This window comes from Bubalus kerabau, chromosome X (genome assembly GCF_029407905.1).
Source record: "Bubalus kerabau isolate K-KA32 ecotype Philippines breed swamp buffalo chromosome X, PCC_UOA_SB_1v2, whole genome shotgun sequence".
Lineage (NCBI taxonomy): Eukaryota > Metazoa > Chordata > Mammalia > Artiodactyla > Bovidae > Bubalus > Bubalus kerabau.
Genome location: NC_073647.1, coordinates 61,208,499 through 61,224,289, shown reverse-complemented (window position 1 = coordinate 61,224,289; position 15,791 = coordinate 61,208,499). Strand labels below are relative to the sequence as shown.

General features: G+C 39.5%; 1 protein-coding gene across 2 annotated transcripts in view; it reads left to right on the top strand.

Annotated features, from left to right (window-relative positions):
• PCDH19 (protocadherin 19) overlaps window positions 1-15,791 on the top strand; it is a 132,228-nt gene that overhangs the window by 53,554 nt on the left and 62,883 nt on the right. For both annotated transcript variants that reach the window (XM_055563506.1, XM_055563505.1), the window contains exon 3: window positions 6,985-7,043. In XM_055563506.1, coding sequence (XP_055419481.1) covers window positions 6,985-7,043 — 59 coding nt within the window. The remainder of the gene's footprint in view (window positions 1-6,984; window positions 7,044-15,791) is intronic.

The window sequence follows — 15,791 nt, the reverse complement described above, 5'->3', positions numbered from 1 at the left end:
CAGGGTTTGGTGCATGTTTATTGCATGTAGGAATGAATGAAAAAACGAATGACTGAACAAGAGCTGGGGCTTGAAGGGAACATTGGCATCATTTGGGTTGCTCTCTTTATTTCCTAGATAGATAAATTAACACTTCCAGAGGGATCGAGTGCTTTATTCAAGGCCACCAATGAGTCAGTGACAGACACGAGGAGAGAATTCAGTTCACCCCCTCCCCTACATCACATTGCTTACTGTAGTCAGACCGTGTGTGTGTGTACATGAGAATTGCGCTAATGTGTACATAGGCATGGCTAGTGGAAGTTTACTTAGCTTGTTTTCCAGTTCAGGGTAATTCTGGTGATGGCAGCTCTGCAGATGGTGCCTTTTATTCTGTCTTCACTACTTTCTCATTCAGCTTCTGCTGTCTGGATGAATGAGTCTTTGAATATACATTTTAGCTGCAGGCATGTTAGCTTTATTTTTATATAGAATTTACATTTTCATTTTTATGTGCTGAAGATAGTAAGGAGGGAAAGGCCATTTGTCAATTCATTTCCTTAAAAAAATGCCTTTGTGAAAAGATGCCATTTGAACATCTAAAGCAGCAGTTATTTTCAGAAAAAGGTTATGAGTCTTATCATATGATCAATAGGTACAATTATCATTATTAGACATCAGCAGTTAAAAAAAGAACCAGCATTTAAAAATCATTTTGCTGTGCATCTTATTTGGGATTCTAGTTTTCCTGTTTGTATGGATAAAATGACTGAGTGAAAAATTAAAAAGAAATTAGTTAGCAGATTGCAGCTATAATGTTTTTCAGTTTGATGGGACTTTTAAAGTATAATTTAAAATGGCTGTTCATTTTCAAATGAAAACCTTAAGGTTTTCATCTCAGCATCTGTAACCTTTTTTAACGTTATAGTGTGACCTGGGGATTTGTGCCTCTGGGCAAAGATTGTAGTCCTGGATATCTGCATTTATTGGGCTTCTTTCTCCTTAGGGTTTAAGTCTATACTGATGATAAAGACTGGTGACTGAGAGTCACAGTCACTCTTCCAGAGACTAGGGCACAACTCAGTGAACTGTGAAAGTAATGCAAAATGACAATTAAAGTAGGGCATTCTGGTACCTTGGGGGCCTGACAAAGTGGAAGTATTTGACTTGTGATATGCCAGACTCATTAACATAATAACATACCACCCACCCCAAAGTCTCTCTAGAAAACTCCCACATCCAGAAAGAAGATGAGAATTGAAAATAGTTAGCAAAGAAGGCTCCTGTGCAGGGAAAAAAAAAAAGAACTAAACGACAACAAACCCCAAAACATTATAGAAAAGTCCTTGCAGTAAAGATCATGCCATTTCCCTCTTAAAAAAAATCTCATCTCTCTATCCAGAACTTAAGTCTCATTTTCTAGACTATTCTAATAAATATATAGTTTCCAAGAACACAGGAGAAAAGTATCAAACTTGAAATGGAAGAGGAGCTGCTTTGGTGTACTAATAGCACCGAGAAGTAACAATATTGAGTGTTTTATGGCAAGTTGGTAGGACACATATGTTAAAAATTAAAGGTAAGAACTCAAAAGACATAGTGTTTTTTGGAGTCAGTGAGTGTACAGGCAAACCTGCATGGTACAGTAATTTATGTTTAGAAAGGCGCTTCAGAGGAACCATTAAGAAACTGCAATAATGTTCAAAAACAAGGCAATTTGTTGCAACATTTTTTAAATAGCTAGAACATGGAAGCAGCCTAGATGTCCATTGACAGATGAATTGATACAGAAATTGTGGTACATATATATGATGGAATATTACTCAGCTGTTAAAAAGAACACATTTGAGTCAGTCCTAATGAGATAGATGAACCTAGAGCCTATTGTACAGAGTGAAGTAAGTCAGAAAGAGAAAGACAAATATTGTATATTAATGCATGTGTATGGAATCTAGAAAGATGGTACTGATGAACCTATTTGCAGGGCAGCAATAGAGATGCAGACATAGAGAACAGACTTGTGAACACAGTGCGGGAAGGAGAGGGTGGGATGAATTGAGAGAGTAGTGAGGAAACATATACATTACCATATGTAAAACAGATAGACAGTGGGAATTTGCTGTGTGACACAGGGAGCTTAATCTAGTGCTCCGTGATAACCTGGCGGGGGGTGGGATATGGTAGGAGATGGGAGGGAGGTTCAAGAGACAGGGGACATATGTATACCTGTGGCTGATTCGTGTTGATGTATGCCAGAAACCAGCACAATATTATAAAGCAATTACCCTCCAATAAAACAAACAAACAAACAACAACAACAAAAAACACACACACAAAAAAACAAGGCATGATGTGTAGGATTTTAAACCAAAATTTTAGTCCTTAGAGAAGAAAGCTCTAAGCTATCCAAAAAACTCTACTATCCACAAGTATTTATTCTTTATGTTTTTAGAAAATTCAGATTTGATTAAACCTAAACAAAGTGAGAAGTCTGTTCTCAGTGAATCCTAGGATAAAGAATTCTAATTAGAGAAAGGGTTTGGGAGGAATATGTTAAATGATAGGAAAGTGACACTTATTGTTGAGACTGGGAATATAATTATTATCATAAAAATACTATATAATAAAAGTTTGCTCTAGACCCATTTTTTTTGATGTCAAAATTTAGATTTTTCAGAAACAAATGTTCTTGTCTCTTTGCTGTGTTCCTGTGTTAACTTAGCTGTCTCATTGGAGATGGGGACATTTCCTAGTGAAATTAATGTGACATTTAGATAAAATTTCCCCTCTCAAATGTTTCATGTTATTTCCCATACTTAGAGAGGGGATTGGAATAATGTCAAGCAAATTTTGATTAAATAAGGCTAACCGGGAGCCAATACATTCATGCAAAAAAGAAAAGCTCTTTTATTATTTCCTAAAACGTGTATTTCTTTTGTCATTTTTTAGTCTTTGTTGAGATGACCTTGGTAGATAATCTGGCAAAAGAGATGCCATCTTCTAGGCTTGCCTTAGAAAACACAGCACATCGGGTCAAAGCCAGTGTCTGGTCTTTCGCCCAAGACAGTTCTCCACTCTGGATGTCTGTTAGAATTACCTAGGAAGCTTTTAAAAAAGTACTAATGCCTGGGCCCCACTCCAGACCAATTACCTCAGAATCTCTTGGAGTGGGATCTTCTCAACAGTATTAAAAAAAAATTCCCTAGTTGACTCTAATGTGCAGTTAGGGCTGAGAACCACTGGCTTAAGACTTGCAAACTATTCATTAAGAGAAATTATTTCCTTCTTTGGGGTGGTCTGAGTCTCATTCTTTGCTCTACCTGAAGTGTGAAAAAAAATGTACTCTTTCAGTGCATTTGGATTTGAACACACACTTTGAATCAGTACAAGCAAGAATACTTGATGTTAGTTTACCCTGACTCATCATAGGCCATCTATGGCCAGTTGGCTCAGTTGTTTGGACTGTAGTCCTAATGAGGCCAGAATAGTATATCCTCTCCAATTATTAAGAGAATAATTCTGTTGCATAGGTTGTTTCCATAGTTCTCACCAAGCTGCCTCACCAAAAGACCTGAGACTGATTACAGAGGCAAAAGGCAATGGATGACTCAGCATAGTTCCATCCGCTATGGGAAAATCGGTTCTAGGAACCTGCCTCATGACTAGTGCTGCTAATTGCATGAGGGTGTAGCATGGGCCATCTGTCTATTATGGTTTGTGCTGGTTTGGGGAATAGAATATTTACATTTGAAGGTCAGGACAGATGAAAATGGGTGGCGGGGGTGGGGAGTTGACCCTTTTAGAGTAAAAAGAGAAAGATAGCAAGGTGATAAGCTTCAATGACACTTTCCTACCCTACAGTGGCAGATCATGCCTGGCATATCTGTCCAGGTTAACCCACCTGTATACCACAGCAAGGGAAAGAGAATTGCTAAGTTTCCATAAGTAAATCTTCTAGACCTGTGTTCTCCTATAACTCAGTGCCTGTGAGTGGGAATCCTCAAGGTGAGATATAGTACTCCATTAGGACCAAGAAGTAGTACAGTCACGAGGGATAAATTTGTATGATTTAGCTTATATGCCCAGAGTTCTGTCATATCTCCACAGGGCTCCGAATTTGATGCACAGTGCACACATATATGCAAAGCAGTATAAAATATTCTACCTGAAAACTGACTTAATGTGGCAATATCTTGGAATGTTGCTCATGCTTTCTGTGCAAAGCTAGTATCTTCCTTTCTTTTACACCTGTGTCTCTGTTAACTTCCTTGGAAAAACTGATTTAGGAAGTTTGGAGGCTGCGATGGAATGTGTGCTGCATGGCACTCTTTTATTGCCCAAATGGGGCAAATCCCAGATCCTACTTGGGAATCCATATTCTGTAGAAAGCAGAGGATAAGGATTTCCACCATTCCTACCATAAGTTATGACAAATGCACTTGAAATTCCCCTTAGGATTTGTTTTCTGTTATGCCTATTTTAGGGCTCCCCTGGTGGTGCTAGTGGTAAAGAACCCGCCTGTTGATGCAGGAGACATAAGACATGGGTTCAATTCCTGGATCGGGAATATCCCCTGGGGGAGGGCATGGCAACCCACTCCAGTATTCTTACCTGGAGAATCCCCTGGACAGAGGAGCCTGGCAGGCTACAGTCCATAGGGTCGCAAAGAGTTGGACATGACTGAAGCAAATTAGCACACATGAATTCGTGGCTATTTTATGGAGGAGGAAAGTGAGACACATAGAAATTAAGTAATTTGCCCTAGGTTGCACAAACTAATAATTAAACTCAGTGCTTAATCATTTCCCTGTTTTATTTGGGCAGAATCCTTTTGTGTGGGTGTGTCAGGGGCAGTTGGCATGTTTCGTGTACTAAGTCTCTTTAGTTGAGTCCGACTCTGTACCCTATGGACTGTAGCCCACCAGGCTCCTCTGTCCATGGGATTCTCCAGGAAAGAATACTGGAATGGGTTGCCATGCCTGCCTTCAGGGGATCTTTCCAACACAGGAATCGAACCTGCATCTCTTACGTCTACCTGCATCGGCAGTCAGATTCTTTACCACCAGCACTACCTGGGAAGCACTTAGCAGACTTCCACTTATTAAATTATGTATTGTACTGAATATCATAGAGGAACACATTTACCCAACACTATTTTTGCCTTTTATATTGGTGTAGAAATTAATTCAAGAAGTGCTTGTTGGTTGACTCACTGATGGATAAGCTCTTCCAGCACTGTATTCCCAATGCAGCTTCAAGTTTGCTTCCTCCTCTTGTAGTTATGTTTGCAACAATTTCAGCCTCCATTTTCTTATGAACCAATTAGAAATGAACTAACCCTTTTGATTTTAACTCTCCCAATCCAGTCCTTCCAACAACACCAAAACTTACTTGTGATTTTCATAAAAGGGGATTTTATCCTTTAGAAAAAGCTGGTGTGCTTGCATGCGTGCATGCTCAGTCGCTTCAGTCATGTCTGACTCTTTTCCAACCCCATGGACTGTAACCTGCCAGGGTCCTCTGTCCATGGGATTCTTCAGGCAACAATACTGTAGTGGGTTGCCATGCCCTCCTCTGGGAGAATCTTCCCAACTCAGGGATTGAACCTGTGTCTCTTATGTTTCCTACATTGGCAGGCAAGTTCTTTACCAGATATAATTACACAGCTCATTTTGAAATAAGGGGCATGGGGAGAACATGGGCATGCACCAGTAAGTACAGGAGAGTGATGGGGATTTAGTTTTCTTCTCCTTACATTCTCTTTCTCTCACTTACTTGCCACCCCCATCCCCACCTACTCTAGATACTTAGGGTCCCTATCCAGACTGTTGGCTATTTGGTACTCATGTGGTAGAACTGCTATCACCTGTCCTGTTTTCCTGTTTTCAAGGAGTCTGAGCTCCCTGAAACCTAAAGCTGTGTCTAAGAGCCTAGCATAGTTCATGTGTGACATGTAGTCATCTGAAAGGAATCTGCTGTTGTTAGCTCGACAGCTATTGTGTTTCCTTTCACAGGCACTTTCAGTTGAAGTGATTTCGGAAGGCCCTAAGGAATGGTGAGAATGGTGAGAATTTCTGGTAGACTGGCAGGGGGGCAGAGGAGATGGGCACTTTGCAGAGTAGTACTTTAGTTTTGGACATAAGATCCACTTTTTTAGGACCTCCAGTTACTTCAGTGTTGACTTTTCCCTGTGTTTCACCCTCCTAAGGCTGACCCCCCTGCAATCCGCCCCCAACCTCTGGATGCTTATCAGCTGTTTTCCCAACTCTTTTATCTGGCAGGTATTCTGCATTTGCTTTTGTAAAGCTGTTGCTCAGGCAGTCTACTGTAACCACATTAGACAGTGGTGTTTTAATGATGGGAGCTGAGACAAGGGTTTACTTTCAAACTTCATGTTTCACATGAAAGGATTTGGCACCCACTGTGGACTGCTTTTCACCCCGTTTTAGGTGTAATACTTGTTTGCCTCTATATCTGTGATAAAATGAAGGCCTCCCTATATAACCAGTGCTGAGCAAAATGTCTTAAAACAAAGGGAAGTGCAGAGTTTAAATCCACAGTGGAGGATTACCTTGCCTGCATTTATATATCTGTGGAATAAATATTTTAATGTGTTAATTATCTACTACTAATAAAAATACCTTTGAACTTCCAGTCAATTTGATGGGTACAGAATTGTGTCCACTGGGGAATGGGAAGCAATTAGTTTCTGTAAAGAGTTTGGGTCATGCTGTATCTTCCCTAAGTGGTTGCATGGTCAGTAGTCAGGTGTATTCTAGGGGATGTTTGTGTCATCTTCTTCTGTTCAGGGGCCTGCCTCCACAGAGCCCCCAGGGCCCCAGGGAGGTGGCAGGTATTCGTCAGGGTGTTGCCCTACTATGGCTATAGTTTCTGATTCATTCATTGCCTCTTGCTCAGTAGAAAAATTCCTCCTAAGTAGGACAGTTTGACTCTATTCATGAATCACCTCCATAACATTTTTAATCTTTTCTTTCCCCATTGCAGACTGAAAATTATTCCTTTGACTCCAACTACGTGAACAGCCGAGCCCATTTAATCAAAAGGTATGTTGGTTTGCTTGCCTATTTCTACAATTAAGCTCAATTTAATACAAAAAGCATGAAAATATTTTTAAATGATGCCTTTTGAGATTTTAAAGTGAAAATGCTTGTCTGCTTATTGTAGGAAATTAGGAAAATTCAGAAAAGCATTAAAAAAAAACTAAATAAAAATCACTGGTAGTTCCACCACCCAAAATCACTGTTGGCATTTTATCATGTTTATGTAACTGTATACAGAAATAATTAAATTTAAATTGTGGTCATATTAAAATAAAATTGATTTGATAATTTAGAAATCTAATATTAAAATTTTCTCCTGTGTATCTTCTATTGAATTTTAAGATGGTTGATGGCTGTTATTTTGGCAACTTTGAAATAATTTTAAGGCTATTTTAATGACAGATAAACTAATTTCTTATCTTTAAAAAACTTTATAGATGAGAGAGGGAAAGATAATATACTTGCTAATACAATAAATCTTAAAATAGGTATTTCAAGTGAAGCATTCAAAGTTGAGATTTGTGTGAATGGTTGCTCATAACCCAGTTATTCATGGAGACACAATGTATGTGGATACAGAGCTGAATACTGCCTGGAAGATTCCAGGGCAGGAAAATTTCAGGAAGGAAGATTCCATCTGGTGCAGTGGTCACCAAGGTGCCCAAGGCAGGCAAGATGAGGGGTTTAGGGAGTCCTCTAAGCAGAGAATTTGTGCAGAAAAACTGGTACTGACCATTCAGATGATGCCTTTCTTACTGTTTGATGCAATTGTCCTCTTAAATGGTCCAGAGGTTATTCTGTAGCTAAAATTGAACTCTGTATGTGATTGTTAATAGAAATGAAATAGAGAAGCAAGCAGGGTATGTTAGAGCTGCAGTAGACAAGATCTGAAAATTCTATTATTTTGCTGGCTCTAATCCCATAAATTTATATCACCAGAAGGGTAGGATTTGAGGAATAAACTAGTTTGTTATAGAAACAACTTTAATTCAGATCTAATTTAATTCACGATGCTGCAGTAATGCCTGCTAACATGCTAGGCGTATCTGTATTGGTCTGGAACCACTTGTGACCTTAAGTGATAATTGTTAATTATGTGAAAATGGATAGCCCAGTATTAACAGTCATAGCATTGTTTGGAATTTTTTGAGGGATTGGGAAGGATCCATTTTGAATATTTTCTTGGCCCACAGAATAAATCAAAAGGTGAGGAAATCAAAATTATTCAACTGATTTATTAGGAAGGATAAAAGCCCTCTTTTTGTACACTGATTAGAGTAATTGCAGCAGAAATTTGCTTTCTTTTCTGCTTCAGAACTGTTATTTCAAAGCTCCTTTTTTCAGACTTCTGATAAAAACAGTGAGTTACCTATCCTCACAGGCCCCTTGGGCTAGCTCTGGGTACCTGGAAATTCTACGACCGGGTTAAACTCGTAGCATGAACCTGATTTTCATAGCATGGCAGAAGGCTAAGACTCTTGGGAACCCTCATCTGAGGTCAGACCTGAATATCCAATGCACAAGGCAAACTGATGAGATGAAAACTTATGTTCACACATTTAGCTTTTGGGACACATGTATTTCTTTAGCAGCTTTTGGACTCACTAGAACTTCTGATTTTGATTAATTATATGTTTTTATTTACACACATGCACACACAAAAGGTACAATGTGGAATTAATAGGCTCTCAGTGGAAAAATCTCCTGATGTTCCCTGAGATCAAAGATAGTGCTTTTTTTTTTTTTTTTTTTTTTTTTTTTCAATCAGGGATCACCTTGGTTAAAGAGGAAAGCTCAGGGACACAAGCATTTTTGCCAGGTTCTGTTTTTGGAACCCTGAGAGCTTTGGAAAACTACAAAGGTCTTGGAATTTATGGGATCAGTTGAATTTAGACAAAGCACAATACCTGGAAAGACACAGGGAATCTTGTGTGCTATGCTTTTTGAGGGGGACTAACTATTTTAAATGTAAAATGTATGGAAAGTGTTAAGAGAGTAGTAATTAACATCAGATGATAAAACCACACAAACTGTGTTCACATACCTCACAGTGATGTTTGAAAGGTGTTTCATGGTATGTGGTTTCTTGAGGATCCACTTACATGCATGGGAAATATCCTGGCCAGAAAATTCTCAATCTGATAATCAGTCTTAATTTTATTATCAAGTTCTTGTTTCTTTAAATGCCAATCCAATTTCAGGCCAACTTTGAGAATTTCTTTTTCTATCCTTTTTTTTCTTCTTCTGTTCACTTTCTACCCACCCAAGGATTCTTCTTAGAGCCTGCTTTTTGGCATTCTCCAGGGCTTATTAACTGTCTTACGCGCAGGCTTCCTTTTCTCTCTCTCATCTCTCTACCTGAGGTAAACCAACAGAAAGCCAGAAGGCAACAGGGTTTCTCCTAGCACAAATTAAGGTTCGGAAGGGTGAGGAGTAGATCAGGAAGTGTAATGGAAGATATATAGCATATTGCCCCATAATCTTCTGCACTGAGTAATCTAGTGATTTATTTTTGTAGTATTTTTTTTTCCAGAACGTCATCTGTAACCTGTAGGTATACCCAAGGTTTATGTCAGAGTCCCAGATTAACAAGCCAAGACAGTTCAGAATTTTTTCTGGATGAATTTCCTTCCTGCTATGTTTGTTGTCTTGCTATCATCTCAGAGCAAGGAAAGCCAGCAGTGGGACATTGCCCTTGCTGCAACACTGTCTTTCCTCATGCCAGTTTTCTGTACTGCTGTCTGATACCCATTCCTGCAGTGCTTTTGAGCAATATCAAGCAGGGCATGGGGCTGTAGCTCAAAGAAAATAAAGCAGGAAATGAACATGGCTCTGAAGCAGAGTGGAAAAGAAAATGAGCATTGGCTCCTAAACCATACAGAGTGCTTTCCTTTTCCACCTGAATTGTCCTGGGGTTTTGCAGCACCTGGTATGATGCCTTGTCTATAACAAATGCTGGTACATGTCTATTGAAGGAATGGATGAAAAAAGTTTAAAAAAAACTCAGCATTTTTCCATTGAAAACTAGCATTAAACATTCCTTTATACCGACAATTTCTGGCCTGTTATGTGCATTAGAATCACCTGGGAGGCTTGTTAAATGCAGGCTCTAGCACCATCCCTAGAGAATCTCCAGTTTTCACAGGTTCCCAAGGTGATTGTGATACAGGTGATCCAAGAACCACTCTGCTGCTGCTGCTGCTGCTGCTGCTAAGTCGCTTCAATCGTGTCCGACTCTGTGTGATCCCATAGGCGGCAGCCCACCAGGCTCCCCCGTCCCTGGGATTCTCCAGGGAAGAACACTGGAGTGGGTTGCCATTTCCTTCTCCAATGCATGAAAGTGAAAAGTGAAAGTGAAGGCGCTCAGTCGTGTTTGACTCTTAGCGACCCCATGGGCTGCAGCCTTCCAGGCTCCTCCATCCATGGGATTTTCCAGGCAAGAGTACTGGAGTGGGGTGCCATTTCCTTCTCCAAAGAACCACTCTAGGATCTTGTTTCTTAATATAGTTACCCTACTCTTTTGACTTTTAGTCCATTCTTATTCTCAGAAGCTATTTCCTGGGTATGTGGTGTTACCTACTAGAAAGGTTCTCTCCTTTCAGATTTTTCTGTTCTTTGGAAAGATTTCTAATATTTTGGAGTGTAAATATGGGTCAGAATGTTAGTAATGTTCATTCATCAAGTATTCTCTGAGTCTTATGTACAGAATCTTATTCCAAATTTTTTCAAACTTGTTCCTCTGTTACTCACCAGAACAAGTAATAGAAACATCTGTATTTACAATACCATTGCAAAAAGGACCCTAATTTATTGTCCCACAAAAGTTGCTTTATAAGTCTTTCATCTCCCAAGAGGTACACAGGTAGTAAAGCAAGTGCAATCAGTATTTTTTTATGCCTGGCATAAATTGTTATTTGTTTTGGGTGAGTGGCCATTTACCAGGCTGTTTTACAATTTGCAGCATCTTACTTACTGAATCTTAAACTGCCTTACAGAAATCCATTCATTAAGCCACTAAATGTCCTTATAGGATGAGAGTAAGTGGCACTTAGTTTGTCAGATGGGCAAACTGTTCTTTATACAAGTTAACTATTTTAAGCTTTGGCGGAGGGGGTTAATATACTTTGCTTTTTCTTTAGAGAACATATGACTTCTCATTCTCAAATTACCAGTCCTTTAAGTCCAAGTAGCCAATTCTTCACTATTTTGTTATTTCTTTCCTTCCTATAAAAAGCCAAAAGCTCCAATGTGGTTTATAATACTTCAGTTCAGTTCAGTTCAGTCGCTCAGTCATGTCCGACTCATTGTGACCCCATGAATTGCAGCACACCAGGCCTCCCTGTCCATCACCAACTCCCGGGGTTCACCCAGACTCATGTCCATCGAGTCAGTGATGCCATCCAGCCATCTCATCCTCTGTCGTCCCCTTCTCCTCCTGCCCCCAGTCCCTCCCAGCATCAGAGTCTTTTCCAATGAGTCAACTCTTCGCATGAGGTGGCCAAAGTACTGGAGTTTCAGCTTTAGCATCATTCCTTCCAAAGAAATCCCAGGGCTGATCTCCTTCAGAATGGACGGGTTGGATCTCCTTACAGTCCAAGAGACTCTCAAGAGTCTTCTCCAAGACCACAGTTCAAAAGCATCAATTCTTCGGCACTCAGCCTTCTTCACAGTCCAACTCTCACATCCATACATGACCACAGGAAAAACCATAGCCTTGACTAGAGGGACCTTTGTTGGCAAAGTAATGTCTCTGCTTTTCAATATGCTATCTAGGTTGGACATAACTTTCCTTCCAAGGAGTAAGCGTCTTTTAATTTCATGGATGCAGTCACCATCTGCAGTGATTTTGGAGCCCCAAAAAAGAAAGTCTGACCCTGTTTCCACTGTTTCCCCATCTATTTGCCATGAAGTGATGGGACCAGATGCCATGATCTTTGTTTTCTGAATGTTGAGCTTTAAGCCAACTTTTTCACTCTCCTCTTTGACTTTCATCAAGAGGCTTTGTAGTTCCTCTTCACTTTCTGCCATAAGGGTGGTGTCATCTGCATATCTGAGGTTATTGATATTTCTCCTGGCAATTTTGATTCCAGCTTGTGTTTCTTCCAGTCCAGCATTTCTCATGATATACTCTGCATATAAGTTAAATAAGCAGGGTGACAATATACAGCCTTGACGTACTCCTTTTCCTATTTGGAACCAGTCTGTTGTTCCATGTCCAGTTCTAACTGTTGCTTCCTGACCTGCCCATCTCTTTCAGAATTTCCCACAGTTTATTGTGATCCACACAGTCAAAGGCTTTGGCATAGTCAATAAAGCAGAAATAGATGTTTTCTGGAACTCTCTTGCTTTTTCCATGATCCAGCGGATGTTGGCAATTTGATCTGTGGTTCCTCTGCCTTTTCTAAAACCAGCTTGAACATCAGGAAGTTCATGGTTCACGTATTGCTGAAGCCTGGCTTGGAAAATTTTGAGCATTACTTTACTAACATGTGAGATGAGTGCAATTGTGCGGTAGTTTGAGCATTCTTTGGCATTGCCTGTCTTTGGGATTGGAATGAAAACTGACTTTTTCCAGTCCTGTGGCCACTGCTGAGTTTTCCAAATTTGCTGGCATATTGAGTGCAGCACTTTCACAGCATCATCTTTCAGGATTTGAAATAGCTCAACTGGAATTCCATCACCTCTGCTAGCTTTGTTCGTAGTAATGCTTTCTAAGGCCCATTTGACTTCACATTCCAGGATGTCTGGCTCTAGATGAGTGATCACACCATCGTGATTATCTGGGTTGTGAAGATCTTTTTTGTACAGTTCTTCTGTGTATTCTTGCCACCTTTTCTTAATATCTTCTGCTTCTGTTAGGTCCATACCATTTCTGTCCTTTATTGAGCCCATCTTTGCATGAAATGTTCCCTTGGTATCTCTAATTTTCTTGAAGAGATCGCTAAATGATTATCAAAATTTTAAAAGATAGAGCCAAAACCAATTAGGAAAAGCAAAATAGAGATCCCTGGCATCTAACTCACTGCAATTAAACATTATATTTTCCTTGAAGCTTTTGAGAAGCCAAGACAGAGTAAGTATACCCGAGCATGTCATTCTCATTTTTCAATAAAGGAAGGATACCCATTGGATATAATTTCTTTTCCTGCCCCTTAATTTTAGAAGAAATTGATGTAGTGGGCAATGTCTGACTATAGTTTATAGAAGACATAGAATCATTCTTTATATATGCATTTCCTATATCAATCCTATAAAAAGACTATGTACATTTCTCCAATGAAGACATACAGATGGCTAACAAACATATGAAAAGATGTTCAACATGACTTATTATCAGAGAAATGCAAATCAAAACCACAATGCGGTACCATCTCACGCCGGTCAGAATGGCTGCTATCCAAAAATCTACAAACAATAAATGCTGGAGAGGGTGTGGAGAAAAGGCAACCCTCTTACACTGTTGGTGGGAATGCAAATTAGAAAAGCCACTATGGAGAACAGTGTAGAGATTCCTTAAAAAACTGGAAATAGAACTGCCATATTACCCAGCAATCCCACTGCTGGGCATACACACTGAAGAAACCAGAATTGAAAGAGACTTGTGTACCCCATTGTTCATCATAGCACTGTTTATAATAGCCAGGACATAGAAGCAACCTAGATGTCCATCAGCAGATGAATGGATAAGAAAGCTGTAGTACATATACACAATGGAATATTACTCAGCCATGAAAAATAATATATTTGAATCAGTTCTAATGAGGTGGATGAAACTGGAGCTTATTATACAGAGTGAAGTAAGCAGAAAGAAAAACACCAATACAGTATACTAATGCATATATATGGAATTTAGAAAGATGGTAATGATAACCCTATATGCGAGACAGAAAAAGAGACACAGATGTATAAAACAGTCTTTTGGACTCTGTGGGAGAAGGCGAGGGTGGGATGATATGAGAGAATAGCATTGAAACATGTATATTATCATATGAGAAACAGATCACCAGTCCAGGTTTGATGCATGAGACAGGATGCTTGGGGCTGGTGCACTGGGATGACCCAGAAGGATGGTATGGGGAGGGAGGTGGGAAGGGGGTTCAGGAGGAGGAACACATGTACACCCATGGCTGATTCATGTCAATGCATGGCAAAACCACTACAATATTGTAAAGTGATTAGCTTCCAATTAAAAAAAAAACTATGTACATAATATTTAGTTGTAAGTCAATGAAATCATTACCATATATGGGAGTAATGATCATATTAAGCAATAACCATTTATTGAGCACTTGTGTATAACTGGTACTTCATGTGAAGTATTTGATGAAGTCTTCAAAATGGCTTTGTAAAGGAGGTTTTAGCAAATGCATTTTTCTAGGGTTTAATTTTTCATTATTTTTTTTGGTTGAAAATTGGAGTATAGTTGATTAATAATCATGTGCTTAGTTCCCTGAGAAGGGATTGAACCCAGGCCCTTGGAAGTAAAAGTATGGAATCCTAACCACTGGACCACCAAGGAATTCCCAGCAGATGCATTTTACAGACAAGGAAATCAAGGCACAGAGATATTAGCTATCAGGCCCAGGTTCCCATAGATGAAGTGGCAGACTAAGGATTATCACTTGTTCTGATGACTCCAAGTTCAATGCTCTTTGCACTACAGTCAGGAAATATAACATGTTACAGGAATAGAGTTTAAAGAACCTAGAGCAGTGGTTCTCAACTGGGAGTTATTTGGCAATGTCTGGAGACATTTCTGGTTGTGCCTTCTGGGAGAGGCATGACTGGCATCTAGTACATAGAGGCCAGAGATGCTGCTAAACATCTTATAATGGACAGAACACCTGCCTCCTCCCACCAACAGACTTATACAGTGTCAGTAGTGCCAAGGTTGGGAACCTTGTTCTAAAAGAATGGTTAATTACATTGTCCTTATTTTATACCCCTCACCATCATCTATCTCAAGCAAGTTTTAGCAACTGTTGAAATGCAGTCAAGTCAGAGTTGAATTCTGTGGTTTAAGGTAACAATCGTGCATTGTGAACTAAAGAAATTTTCACATGCTTCAGATAGCAGGAATGAATGTAGGTCAAAAATTATTTGTTATAAAAATGTAGGAGCCAGTAAGACCATCTAGGCAGGTCATTTCCTTTCTCCTGAGGTGCAGGGGTGCATGTGAACAGGACCAGAGTTTTTTTCTAAAAAGCGAACTTTGAATCTGTTCATTCTGTGGAATTAGTACTTATAGGAAGCCTCAAAATCTGTGCCATGAAGCTAGAGATAGTGACACACTTTAAAGTATGTGTTTCCAATTGCTGTTAATGACCATAAAAACTCATAGGATGATTGGTTTTTGAATAGAACTGCATCCTGGTGGGTCCACAGGGCTGAGTAGCTACATGACAGAATTTGAAGGAGCTGAGTGAGTTGGCCTATTGAGTGATTTTAGTTTTAATACAGTTCATGCTCATTTATTCTTTCTGAAAATAATTAGCAAATAGGTCAGTGCTTCACCCCCTTTTGCCCTTCATTTTCTGATAATTATGGCTTTCCTGTTACTGCCCTTTTGATCTTTTCCTTTTCATATTCAGGGCAGCAAACATTCTACATCTAGGTTGGTCATATGTTAAAAATCTGCTGTCATTCCTTTTGACCAGTGTGGAGAATGACAATGTAGGCATTGTGTCCATGGCATAGCTCTTCATCATATGTACTTAGTGTTCTTATCAAAGCCTCAGAGAGTCAGGCCTG